The 14,407-nt window shown below is 39.6% G+C and overlaps 1 protein-coding gene across 8 annotated transcripts in view; it reads left to right on the plus strand.

Annotated features, from left to right (window-relative positions):
* Positions 1–14,407, plus strand: part of KANSL1 (KAT8 regulatory NSL complex subunit 1) — a 215,787-nt gene that overhangs the window by 48,234 nt on the left and 153,146 nt on the right. For all 8 annotated transcript variants that reach the window (XM_032265982.1, XM_032265977.1, XM_032265978.1 and 5 more), the window contains one exon: positions 7,273–8,650. In XM_032265982.1, the coding sequence (XP_032121873.1) occupies positions 7,362–8,650 (1,289 nt within the window). In that variant the 5' untranslated portion in view covers positions 7,273–7,361. The remainder of the gene's footprint in view (positions 1–7,272; positions 8,651–14,407) is intronic.

Consider the following 14,407-nt stretch of genomic DNA (forward strand, 5'->3'; position numbering starts at 1 on the left):
AGGTTAGTAGAAGCCACATTATGGGCAAACTTTTCTTCCCCATCTGATTTTTGCTTCTGTTTTCAGTGCAAGTGCGGTTGTGATACTTGGCTTGTCGGCCACCCAGATGACCTATCCCTTCCCCTTGGTTCTCTGCAGCTTAACATTTTTACAAGGTGGATGCTTCCAGGTTATTCTTGTATATCCGTAGTCTTGTCTTGGGAAGTTACCAGGAACAAATGAGGTTTTCATTTGTGGGTGTGGAGTTCTGACTTGCAGTATTTGAAGCAGCTGGATATATGTGTGTGTAATTTTTCTCTCTAGAATGTGGTTCTCTATTGGGAGGTATGATGTTGACACCCCCCCCCAATATTTGACATGTCTGGAGACATTTTTGGTTGTCATAGTTTTCACAAGGGCACTACTAGCATCTAGTGGGTGGAAACCAGAGATGTTGCTAAACATGCTACTGCCATGATAGCCCACCTCACCCCCGCCATGACAGATTACTCATTGTCGGATGTCAGTAGTGCTGAGGTTGAGAAACTATCCTAGAAGTGTATTTTTGTTTCCCAAGTGCCACTTGTGTTAGGTAGAAGTTTGTCCTTGGACCGATAGTGCAATTTAGAATAATAGAATTAGTATAGGAAGGGACCTAGAGGTCATGTATTTGAATTTAATTAGTAGATGTAATGGGAAAAGGTGCTTGTTAAATAACTTTGGTAAAGGTAAACATTTGTGTATTCAGTATGATGCAGTACATTGTGAATCTCCATGCGGGAAGTTTTTCCCAAATGTGTTTGCTTGCTGAGTGCATTAACATCTTCTAGTCCCTAAAATACTTCCTTGAAACTGAGAAACTAGTAATTATCTAGCCCAACCTTTTATAGCTAAATGATCTTGAATAGGTAGACTTTTCTTTTATCTGTTCAAGCTTACTGCAGAATCTTAATTTATTTGAGTGACAGCAGGTGTAGCAGCTCCATCTCTATTTATTTGTCAAATAATAGTTTACTAACTGGATGAACTAAAAATTGGGATATTTGGGGCTTGAATTTTTATTCTGAATGAACAGTCTGACTTTATCCCCACCAGTAAATTAGAAATTATAATCCTAGCCCTAATTCTACTACCCAGGTTGTTATGAGGATTAATCAGTTAATTATAGCTTTTAATGCTTTGTATTCTTTGAGGAAAGGTGATTTATTAAATAAGCTGTTGTGCTGTTCTTGTAGAACTGCTTACTTTTTTTTTTCTTTAGCCCTGAGCTTGCTTCTCTAAGAACTGCTTAAATTGGGCAATCTTTACTTTCTTTACATTGTCGAAGATAGAAGCTTTTGGGATTTTGTAGGGGTCAAGTGGTATAGGAATAATTGTTTTGCTCTGTATATTAAATTTAAGAATGTTACTATGATTTTGTTTTACTTTGACTTTTTGGCTCTTTAAGAATTTCCATTATTATTATTATTTTTGCTTCTCTCCCTTTCATTGTACAAGCAATACAAGTTTATGGTGGAGACTTTACATAAATCAAGAAACAAAAGAATCTTACCAATTACTTTTTGAAGCAAAAATGAGATGATACCATGTTTTTGTTTCGTAACTTTTTTTCATTTAATAATGAAGCAAGCACTTTGCCATGTTGGTAAATATATAGTTCTACAACACTTATGGTTGCACAGTATTCCATTGTATGGATATTTCATAATTTAAGTGTTGGGTTTGACATTTAGTTTTCTTTTTGTTATAAACAACATCATGAAATATTAAAAGTAAGTCTAGACATGCAGGGAAAAGAGTTAAAAAAAGCACTAAACTTAGATGGTGGTCTATAAACCCAATTGTAGCTAATTGCAGACTAGGGTGCAATTAGTTGCAGTTGGTATGTGCTTTCTGTGTTCTATGTGCATGAGTCCTCAAGTCCAGTGACATTTTAGAGAATCATTTGCTGTATCATTTTTCCTGTGCATTAAAAAGCCATGGAAGTTTATTCCTTCTGTGTTAGCTTTTTGTCTCCAGTGTAATAGTGCAAATAATAATGGCTGGTTTGTGCCAGATACATGGCCAAGAAGCTGGAAGTATTTTATTTAATCATCATAGCATCCTTGTGGGAAAGGCTCTCTTATTTGTAGATGAGGAGACTTAAGGAACAGAATAGTTAAGTAATTTACAGGAGGTGGAGCCAGGATGGGAACTGAGATTTGCTCACTTGAGCCAGTGCTTCTCTTACTTAGAAATATCTTTGTGGGTGATGGTGACTCTCAGCATAGTATTTCAAGTCAGTAAGGGGAGAGAGATATGGAGTTAAGTCTTATTTTTTTTCCCCCACAATGGTATTTTTTTTGGTATAGAAACCTAAAGATTTAGGAGTTAGGAATGGGAATTTGTTCTGAAAAATTAGTCACTTTTTCCTCTTCTCTCTTCTGCACTCCCCCCCCACCCCCTTATTTAGATCATGGTTTTAGTAACTACACTGTGCTGTGTGTCCTATGGGGAGAGCGAGACCAAGGAGAGAGTGCAAATCAAACTACTGCCTTTGAAATATATATGTTAATGTCAAGTTCATAGACATCATTTCAGAGAAGTCTTGGAGTCGATGTGTTTTTTTTTTTTTTTTTTTTTTTGAGACAGTCTCCCTCTAGCACAATCTTGGCTCGCTGCAACCTCTGTCGTCTGGGTTCAACCGATTTTGGTGACTCAGCCTCCTGAGTAGCTGGGATTACAGGCGCTTGCCACCATGCCCAGCTAATTTTTGTATTTTTAGTAGAGACGGGGTTTCACCATGTTGACCAGGCTGATTTCAAACTCCTGAACTCAGGTGATCTGCCTGTCTTGGCCTCCCAACGTGCTGGGATTACAGGTGTGAGCCACCTCGCCCAGCCAGAATAGATGTGATTTAAGCTAACATTTTTCTTAAAGTTGTAAGCTTTAAATAATTGAATAATTCCAGAATAGCTTTGGGAATTTTACTACTTAGCACCTTCTGGTGTGATGTTAACTATGACCTTTTTTTATGTGTGCTGGAGTGAGCCTGGGTTTTCCTGAGTTTTATGTAAGTTGTATAACATCTGTACCCTTGTCTGGGTCCTCAGAGGGAAGCTGTTTCCTGCCATTGCTAAGTCTTACTGTAGTGGTGCAAGGCAGTAGGGTACAACTATCTTCACAAGTTGTATTAATCATCTGACACTGATAATAGTCCTCCTTGCATTGCTCATAACAGCTACATATTGACATTCAAAAGAGGAGGAGATTGAATTGATGGAAAATATCTGGTAGTGATTTTTGTTTGTCCATGGGAAAAACCCTTTGCATATTATAAAACTGACTGAAAATATTTTGAACAAATGACATACTGGACCAGCTGTCAACTGATCTATAACATAATGTTTAATAATATATTAGAATTTAGTGTTATATTTAAAATTGGAAATGGGAAAAGACAGCATAGAATGATTTGTGCCACACAAAATGCCATATGCCAGAAAGTGCACAAGATAAAATTCTATAAGCTCTCAAAATCTAGTTCTTTTATAGAATGTTAGTTAAAATACAACCCTGGCCCAAGAAACCTTTGATATTAATAATTATATGGGGCCAGGAGTGGTGGCTCATGCCTGTAATTCTAGCACTTTTGGAGGCTGAGGTGGGTGGATTACCTGAGATCAGGAGTTTGAGACCTGGCCAACATGGTGAGACTCCATCTTCAGTAAAAATAAAAAAATTACCCAGGCATGGTGGCAAATACCTGAAGCCTGCGCAGCTATTTGGGAGACTGAAGCAGAAGAATCGCTTGAACCTGGGTGGTAGAGGTTGCAGTGAGCTGAGATACGCCACTGCACTCCAGCCCGGGCGACAAAGTGAGACTAGGTCTCAAAAAAACAAAACACACAAACACCCCCCTCACAGCAATAGATAGATTCGACCTATATGTGTATTGGTGCTTTTATGAATAATGTTTTCTCATTTATTTGAGTATTATTATGTTAATGATCTGAACTGTCATGAAGATGCTTACTACTATCGTATGTTGGTATTGCTCCAAAGATAAAAATTTTGGGGCTGGGCACGGTGGCTCACGCCTGTGACCCCAGCACTTTGAGAGGCTGAGGTGGGTGGATCACCTGAGGTCAGGAGTTCGAGACCAGCCTGGCAAATATGGTGAAACCCGGTCTCTACTGGAAAAAAAAAAAAAAAATTAGCGGGGCGTGGTGGCGCGCACCTGTAGTCCCAGCTACTAGGGAGGCCAGGGCAGGAGAATTGCTTGAACCCGGGAGGTCGAGGTTGCAATGAGCCAAGATCACACTACAGGTATTGATCGACTTACGACCTATGCAACTTACGACCATTCGACCTTACGACCACAATCGCCAGCCATGACTGCTCCGCGTCTGGCAGCGCAAACGTTGTTCAGCTGGGCATACGACAGTGCGGACCAGCTTCCAGCAGCACTACCATCTCCGCGTGCATATAGCCTACTCAACTTATGACCAAATCATGTTACGACAGGTCTGTTGGAACCAATCGTGGCCGTAAGTCGAGCACTAGCTGTATTGCACTCCAGCCTGTGCAAAGAAAAAAAAAATTTTTTTTTTTTTTTTTTTAAACTAAATTGGAGATTGCCCTCTTTGGGGGCAGAGAGGAGAGTGCTTAGTCCAGTGATTTCACAAGCATTTTGATCTCAGAACCCCTTTTTCACTATTAAAATTTGTTGAGAATCACAAAGAACTTGTTTTTCTTAGAAACTTTGAGAAATTTAAAAAATATTTAGTAATCAATTTAGGCTGGGCATGGTGGCTCACACCTATAATCTCAGGACTTTGGGAGGCTGAAGCCAGGAGTTTGATACCAGCCTGGGCAATAAAATGCTATCCCATCTCTACAAAAATTTAAAAAATTAGCTGGGCATGGTAGCATGCACCTGTAATCCCAGCTACTGGGAGGCTGAAGCAGGAGGATCACTTGAGCCCAGGAGGTTGAGGCTTCAGTGAGTCATGATTGCATCACTGCACTCTAGCCTGGGTGACAGAGCTAGACTCTGTTTCAAAATAACAAAAAAATGGTCTGTCTTGCACTTACTTTTACCCATGCATGATTTCCTAACACTCATTGGACATTTGTTTGTTCACTGAGTTATGCAGATCTTTCAAACATTGACACATTACATACATTATATGGAATCAAAAATTCACTATCATAAGTGTGTTAAATCAGAAATGGTTTTATAAATATTGGGAAGATGTTTAAGTTCATTATTGTTGATACAAGTTTTCAAAAACAGTAATTTTTACTTGAATATTCAGATTTTATTATTGGCAAGAAATATCAGTGGTTTTCCTTGAAGTGACGATGCCTGCTAGTGAAGCAGGTTTCAAATAATCAGTTTGTCAGTCATTCTGCCAAGTAAAAATAGAGTTCCATAAACAAAGCTCTAGTTCATTTTGCAACTCAGTTGTACTTTGTTTTTTTCCTGAGAATTCATAAAGCAGCAGAGTGCTTTATGCATACTTTCCCTTTCATCATAAAGAATACTTTTTAAGGCTGGGCGCAGTGGCTCATGCCTGTAATCCTAGCACTTTGGAGGCCGAGGTGGGTGGATCACCTGAGGTCAGGAGTTCAAGACCAGCCTGGCCATCATGGTGAAACCCCATCTTAAAAAAAAAAAAAAAAAAAAAGAATAATCTTTAAAAATGCACTAAAGGGTCAAGATAATTCATAATTTTTGCTGCTTCATCATGGACATTTTAAGTGGAATTTCCCCCCCGCAAAAAAAAAAAAATAAACAGAAAAAAACTGAGTGGAGAATATAATGACTGTTAATATAGTTTGGTGCCTCTGCCTTGATTTCTGCTAATAATGTACCGGCCTTTGTTTTTGTACTTTCATTACAAATGTCAACACAGTGAAAAAGGCAAATAATGTTCTAGTATTGCTATGAAAATACCTTTGATTTCACGAACCTCCAGAATAGTCCGTGAGATCTCCAGAAGTTCAGAGACCACATACTTAAAATGTGGCTTAGTTCTTTGTGTATGTTTCCCTTGGCTCCCACACCAAATAGATGAAGGGGATCAAACAGAGGCAAATGACTGAGGTTTTTAACTTGGTTACTAAATAAAAGCAGTGCCATTACCTAAGATAATTGAACAGGTTGTGGAGCAGTGTGCTGGAAGAAGAAAGTGAATTCCGAGTTTCAGGGGCCTTGAGGAACATAGGTACGGGAATCTTGATTAGTGCAGCACAATAGTTTTTCTTAGGGTTAGGAAACCTCATCATACGGTTGTTGAGAGAGAAGAAGGCAGAAGGGACTTTGTGCAGCACCATTTAAGGGCCCAGGAGGAAGAGAAGAGGATGGTAGTACAAGGACATCAGGAAAGAATTTAGAAGGTGGTTGGTATTGTCCAGTGCTTCAGAGAAGTCACATAGAATGGAGACTGGTACTTGACCATTGGATTTGATAAAAAGATTACTGGTGGCCTTTGCCAGAGCAGTAGGGGATAAAATCCAGATTATGGAAGAGTGAAGAGTGCAGAGACAGTTACTTCTTAGAGAAGTTTGGGGTAAAGGGAAAGAGATGTTGGGCAATTAGTATGAGAAAGGAGCTGTACTGAGGACAGAAGATACTTGAGTCAGTTCTTCGGCTGAGAGTAAGGAGCCAGTAGAGAAGATACTGACGAGCACTTTGATCTGAAAGAAAACTGATGAAACAAGTTGGTATTATAGATGTGGTACAGTTAGCTTTGTAGTATCATATGTACTTCTAGAGAAGTGAGAAGCTGATGAAAACTGGATTCCCTGGCCAGAAAAATGTACCGACCTGTGATATTTGGCATCCTTTTTTTTTTTTTTTTTTTTTTTTTAGTGAACATGAGAGTTCCTTACTAATTTTTTTTCTGTGTAATTATTGTTTAGTTTGATATGTCTTGCTTTAAATCCATTCATTTCAACAAGTTTAAAGAAGTGTTTCTTTTAAATGCAGATGATTTAATTTTAACAATCTGATTCTCTCTGAGTGGAACTTGTGTTTTGGCAACTTTCAATCTGTGGTAACAAATGACAGAAGAAGGGTGCAGTTCTTCTTTCTCTTCTGCAGGGATTTTCCCTCCCCCCTTTCTCCCGATGAAGGATACTGCGTCTCTAGAATAACTGTGGCACAGTTAGCTCTAGAAGCTCCAGAGTGTTTTCTTTTTGGAGGCAGAATTTAGACAACAGCTTCAAGTAGTGCTTGTGTTAAAAAATATGTGTGTTTTTAAATGTGCTTGTATTTCTAACTTCCTTTTCTCCTTTCTCTTCTAGTCTGTTCTCTGGGGAGGCAATAAGGGGCCGTGGAGCTGGCCTCGGCCTCGGTATCGAGAGAGGCTGGACTTCCTGTCTCTCTGTGCTGAATGGCTGCGATGGCGCCCGCTCTCACTGACGCAGCAGCTGAAGCACACCACATCCGGTTCAAACTGGCTCCCCCATCCTCTACCTTGTCCCCTGGCAGTGCCGAAAATAACGGCAACGCCAACATCCTTATTGCTGCCAACGGAACCAAAAGAAAAGCCATTGCTGCAGAGGATCCCAGCCTAGATTTCCGAAATAATCCTACCAAGGAAGACTTGGGAAAGCTGCAACCACTGGTGGCATCTTATCTCTGCTCTGATGTGACATCTGTTCCGTCAAAGGAGTCTTTGAAGTTGCAAGGGGTCTTCAGCAAGCAGACAGTCCTTAAATCTCATCCTCTCTTATCTCAGTCCTATGAACTCCGAGCTGAGCTGTTGGGGAGACAGCCAGTTTTGGAGTTTTCCTTAGAAAATCTTAGAACCATGAATACGAGTGGTCAGACAGCTCTGCCACAAGCACCTGTAAACGGGTTGGCTAAGAAATTGACTAAAAGTTCAACACATTCTGATCATGACAATTCCACTTCCCTTAATGGGGGAAAACGGGCTCTCACCTCATCTGCTCTTCAGGGGGGTGAAGTGGGAGGATCTGAATCTGGGGACTTGAAGGGGGGTATGACCAATTGCACTCTTCCACATAGAAGCCTTGATGTAGAACACACAACTTTATATAGCAATAATAGCACTGCAAACAAATCTTCTGTCAATTCCATGGAACAGCCGGCACTTCAAGGAAGCAGTAGGTTATCACCTGGTATCGACTCCAGCTCTAACTTGGGGGGTGTCAAATTGGAGGGTAAAAAGTCTCCCCTGTCTTCCATTCTTTTCAGTGCTTTAGATTCTGACACAAGGATAACAGCTTTACTGCGGCGACAGGCTGACATCGAGAGCCGTGCCCGCAGATTACAAAAGCGCTTACAGGTTGTGCAAGCCAAGCAGGTTGAAAGGCATATACAACATCAGCTGGGTGGATTTTTGGAGAAGACTTTGAGCAAGCTGCCAAACTTGGAATCCTTGAGACCACGGAGCCAGTTGATGCTAACTCGAAAGGCTGAAGCTGCCTTGAAAAAAGCTGCCAGTGAGACTACCACTTCAGAGGGACTTAGCAACTTCCTGAAAAGCGATTCAATTTCAGAAGAATTGGAGCGATTTACAGCTAGTGGCATAGCCAACTTGAGGTGCAGTGAACAAGCATTTGATTCAGATGTCACTGACAGTAGTTCAGGAGGGGAATCTGATATTGAAGAGGAAGAACTGACCAGAGCTGATCCCGAGCAGCGCCATGTACCCCTGTGAGTAGACCTCATGCATGATAGCATTCTTGAGAAATGTTGGCACAAGGAATAATGAATGAATCCCTATTACGGAGAGAATGTGATTATTTGTACATAGGTGTCTAGGTTCCATTTGTTTTTTTCCTAATTTTAGGTAGGTGAGTGCATATACATGCTGGTGTGAAGAAATGGAAGTTATTTTTGTTGTAGTGTTGTGTTGTTGTAGGCTAAATGGTGGTAATTTCCTTTTAAAGTCTTACTAAGGAAAAAACTAAGAGACATCCTATTTGTAAGATTGTACTAATAATACTTTAAGAGTGAATGATTAGAATTTTTTTGAAACTATATATAGGACATGATAAGTTAATGGTCTGATTGTTCAGATTTCGTTGTTTCCAGTAAGTGGGGACAAATGTTTAGTTGACCTAGTTAACCTTTGTAGGAAATTACAGTTGCTTTTGATTGAACTTTCAGCAGAGAACATACCCAGTTTTCAGTTTTAACACTTGATATTTTCTTACATTTTATGGACTGTTAGAAATTGCTTCAGGGCCAGGCGCAGTGACTGACTTTGGGAGGCCCAGGTGGGCGGATCTTGAAGTCAGGAGATGGAGACCATCTTGGCTAACATGGTGAAACCCTGTCTCTACTAAAAATACAAAAAAAACTATCCAGGTGGGGTGGCCTGTGCCTGTAAACATCTGTAATCTTAGCTACTCGGGAGGCTGAGACAGGAAAATCTCATGAACCTGGGAGGTGGAGGTTGTAGTGAGCCCAGATTGCGCCACTTCACTCCAGCCTGGGCAACAGAGTGAGACTGTTTCCAAAAAAAAAAAAGAAAAAAGAAAAAAAAGAAATGATTCAGAATATTTAATACATTGGCCCCTAAGCACAATCCAGTTTCACAACCTCTCTTCATATAAAAGCCCACTTTACTAAAATTGGTCAGCTAAGTGAAGTATTGGCGTATTTGGAATAAATTCTTACTGGTTTTTTTTTTGTTGTTGTTTTTGAGACAGAGTCTGGATCTGTCGCCCAGGCTGGCGCGATTTCAGCTCAGTGAAGCCTCTGCCTCCTGAGTTCAAGTGATTCTTATGCCTCAGCCTCCCAAGTAGCTGGGATTACAGTCTCGCCACCATACCAGGCTAATTTTTTTTTTTTTTTTTTTTTTAGTAAAAGAGACAGGGTTGGTTTCACCAGGCTGGTCTTGAACTCCTGACTTCGTGATCCACCCAACTCATCTTACTGGTTTTTCTAAATCTGTTGGTTTGAGAAAATTTTTCGTAAGCTTTTTATGGGTGGCAATCCAAATTGGCATGGTGGAGACAGAGGTGTTTGACTGTTGTCACTTCCAATTGAGCATCTATGTGCTTAAATAAAGAAGTACTATATTATAACGTACTTAAACACAAATCCTAAATAAGTGCATTTATCTATTTAGGAATATCAGACTTGAGAGAGATAGCATGAGGAGTTGGAAAAGGGGCAGGAAAGTTGACTAGTAGATCCTCTTTCATTTCCTCTTTTTTGGAGGCTGGCTTAATAGAGAAGGGTGAAAAGGATGGATATGTGGGAAGAATTGGTGTTTCCTTGACTGTATTAAAAGGTGACTAGGATTTTCACTGGAGTGTTTGGTTGTTGAGACAGCGATGATTGTAAACCGTAAATTTCCTGGTATCTCAATTTTGTTTATGTTATCCGAAAGGATAACATTGTGTATCTGAAATGAAGCTTAGTTTTTTTGTTTCTATTTTGAGGGAAGAAGTGGATAGTTTTTGCTGAATTTCTTCCTTTTAGACCTAGTTCCATTATCACTTGTTAGTTCACTGGGCTCAAGTCCACTTCTGTATTTAGATTTAAAGCAAATATGTTTCAGAGGCTTCTTCTGTAACCCATCTTTCTTTAAATGGATTAGTAGCTTCATTCAGCTTGCTAATGTTCGTGGCATTATGCCCACTAACTTTGCTGTTTAAATCACTGCTTTAAAAGTATCTTGGTTAATGTTAAATATTTTGTGCTTACAGGTATAATAAACACTGTAGTTAAAGCATTTTAAATTGCATGAACTTATTTTGTGTATTTAACAGAAAAGTACCCGGAATCTATAAGCTTACTGTTTTCAGGATACATTGCATTGAAAACATTTCTGAGTTTTGCTAATGTTTTGGATAAGTGTTCCAATCCAATGAAGTAAAAATACCTGAGATAATTTTTATTATTTTATAGGATAATCTAGTGACTTGAAAAAACCTTAGTCTGTTTATTCACTACTTAGTTCTGAGCATTCTTCTCACATAATGGTGTGTGGTTTCGAAGGGTATGAAGTGTATAAGAACAGCCAAAGGATGGCTTTTAGGAAACATTTTGGGATCAGTTGAACCCTCTTGCAATTAAATTAACTGAATGATACTTTAAAAAGTTGAATTTTCATGCGTTAGATCATATTAAAGAAAATTTGGGGCCGGGCGTGGTGGCTCACTGCTATAATCCAGCACTTTGGGAGGCCGAGGTGGGCGGATCACAAGGTCAAGAGATCAAGACCATCCTGACCAACATGGTGAAACCCCGCAACTAAAAATACAAAAAATTAGCTGAGTGTGGTGGCACACACCTGTAGCCCCAGCTACTCAGGAGGCTGAGGCAGGAGAATTGCTTGAACCTGGGAGGCGGAGGTTGCAGTGAGCCAAGATTGTGCCACTGCACTCCAGCCTGGTGCCTCTGTCTCAAAAAAAAAAAAAAAAAGAAAAGAAAAAAATTGGATACTGAAAGTACTCCTGCAGTAAATACTCTTATTGCACATTATAATTGTATTTAAAATAAAACCACCAATAAAGCATAAATAAAGCTATTGTTGAGCAAGATCACCGGGTTCACTTTTAAGGCTGGTATTTATTTATCCAAGTGTTTGTTGAACTTCAGAGTATTTTAAAGGTTTTCAGCAGTTGGCCAGACAATGAGAATGGAGGCATTGCTTTAATTTGAAAAGAAGAAAAAGTTGTTCTTTGATGCTGAGAAAATGAGTCCTAGAATGAGTAGTTAGTTAATTGTTCAGGAACTTGACCCAGTTGATGAAGTTTGGCTTTCCCGCAACCCCCTTCCAGTAGCTGGTCTGTATTTTACTCTTGCCCAAGATACAGTGGTGGGCTAGGTTTCATCAAGGCAGCCCTGATGAAAATATTTAGTAGAGGGGACTGTTGGAATGAACTGTTTTTAAATGATGTTGCTTAAATTACAAGTGGATAGTTCTGTGGAAATTACAGTCTCTTTGTTTATTAATAATTCAGTTGTTTTTTCTTTCCCACCTCCCAGAAGAGAGAAACTGTGATCTATGTTGTTGGCACATGCCAGCTATAGAATGATTATTGTAAATTGTTGAATGTTTAGCAGATTGTGTGTTTATCATTGTATTATACTTGACAGTAAATTATGTTGCTAAATCAGACTTTAGAGAGGAATTGTTTTTGGTTAATTTTTATGGTTGACTGATTTTATGTCTGGTTTAAAACTTACCCTTTTTGTATTAAACTCTTTGGAAAATCTTCGTGAAATATTTCACATATCTTCCTTCCTTGGTACAGTGGACTGCTGCTTTGAAAATTCTGCAGTACCTTGGGTTTGATAAAATGTCACTAAACAATGATGTAAGTCATCACTGTGGAAGGTACAGGAATTTAAACTTTATCTCTTTGATTATGGGATTAAGAAGGAAGCTGCATGCTTCCATAAATACCTTAATGTTTGATACTTAATTGTAGATGTAGAAATAAAAGCATTTAATTATCATATGTATGTAATATACTTGCTGAGTTGTGCTTGCTCTTTTGTTGTTGTTTTTTTTTTTTTTTTGGGACGGAGTTTCGCTCTTGTTACCCAGGCTGGAGTGCAATGGCGCGATCTCGGCTCACCGCAACCTCTGCCTCCTGGGTTCAGGCAATTCTCCTGCCTCAGCCTCCTGAGTAGCTGGGATTACAGGCACGCGCCACCATGCCCAGCTAATTTTTTGCATTTTTAGTAGAGACGGGGTTTCACCGTGCTGACCAGGATGGTCTCGATCTCTTGACCTCGTGATCCACCCGCCTCGGCCTCCCAAAGTGCTGGGATTACAGGCTTGAGCCACCGCGCCCAGCCTTGTTGTTTTTTATATTCTCTGTTTTTCTGTCTGAGAGTTGTTTTTTTTCCCTCTGCAATTTTGTTTAATTTCTGGACCCATTCCATATTTTGCTAAATTTGGTTTTCATTTTCTGGGCCTTGTGCTTATAAACTTCTATATAGTAAGTACTTGTTAAAATAATATTTTTTTTTTTCCAGAAATTTTCTTAATTGTGCTCTTAAATCAGCAGTGTTCTGGGTACTTGGATCACATTATGTAGGTATCTCCTAAGTGTTTTTTTTTTTTTTTTTTTTTTTTTTTTCTCCCCGAAGTTTTTTTTTTTTTTCCCTCCTGTCCCGACTGTTACTCTAGGCTTATCTTGAGGTTCAGTATAAAAATAATCTTGTAAAACATTTCATTGTGATTACTGAAATATTGTTGAGGATATTCTTTATATTCTGCAATGCCTTCTTTATAAGGACCTCAGGGAGAAAGATGTGCAGCCAAGAATAATTGTATGTTTATCTAAGCTTTTAGTCGGTTTTCATTACCTGGGTGCTGTAATTGTTCACTAGATTTCTGTTTTCCTATTGACCTCTGAAAGTTTAGAGCTAAGCTTGTGGATCTTTTTGATTTACCTTTTTAATAGCTTCATTTTGTTTTCCTATTTTTATGTTTTTATTGCTGGTTGAATTTATGCTAACCTGTGTTTTGTCTAACAGCCTCCTGAAGTATGTTTAGATCAGGGTTGGGTAAAAATAAACTATAGATGCTCAGTTCAGTGACACTAAATGAAGCACTTATTTGAATTTTGGATGGTCTTGATTGTGATGAGTTTTCTCCCTCTGGGGGAATTTTGTCTTTTGTTTTTTGAGATAGTCTTACTCCATTGCCCAGGCTGGAGTGCAGTGATGTGCTCTTGACTCACTGCAACCTCTGCCTCTGCGGATCAAGCGATTCTTCTGCCTCAGCCTCTCCAGTAAGCTGGGATTACAGGCGCCCACCACCACACCTGGTTAATTTTTGTATTTTTAGTAGAGACGGGGTTTCGCAATGTTGGCCAGGCTGGTCTCGAATTCCTGACCTCAGGTGATCCACCCGCCTCGGCCTCCCAAAGTGCTGGGATTACAGCTGTGAGCCACAGTGCCCGGCCTTTGCTGGGGAATTTTACCTTTTTGGAGTTTATGAAGACCCCATGGTAAAATGAATTACTAGTGTGCTTAATAGGTTTTTCTTTTTAGATACTCTGGAATGTTCTATATTGTAGCTCTTGGCTCGGCACGAGTCAGGCGTGGTGGCGCACTCAGCTACTTGGGAGGTTGAGGCATCAAAATTACTAAAACCCAGGAGGCGGAAGTTGCAGTGAGCTGAGATCGCAGCACTGCACTCCATCGTAGGTGGCAGAGTGAAACTGTGTCTCAAAAAATAAAATATTGTAGGCTGGGCGCGGTGGCTGTAATCCAAGTACTTTGGAGGCCAAGGCGGGCGGATCACCTGGGGTTGGGAATTCAAGACCAGCCTGACCAACATGGTGAAACCCTGTCTTTAAAAAAAATAAAAATAAAAAAAATATTGTAACTCTTGAATTTATTAATTTATCAAGAATACACAGATGATGTTGCCAAAGTGGCAGTCAAATTGGTTTGTCATTTTTCTACTTTTTATATATGTATGTATTTGAGACA

Source organism: Sapajus apella, unplaced genomic scaffold, assembly GCF_009761245.1.
Source record: "Sapajus apella isolate SASKATOON/1434 unplaced genomic scaffold, GSC_monkey_1.0 scaffold153, whole genome shotgun sequence".
Classification (NCBI taxonomy): Eukaryota; Metazoa; Chordata; class Mammalia; order Primates; family Cebidae; genus Sapajus; species Sapajus apella.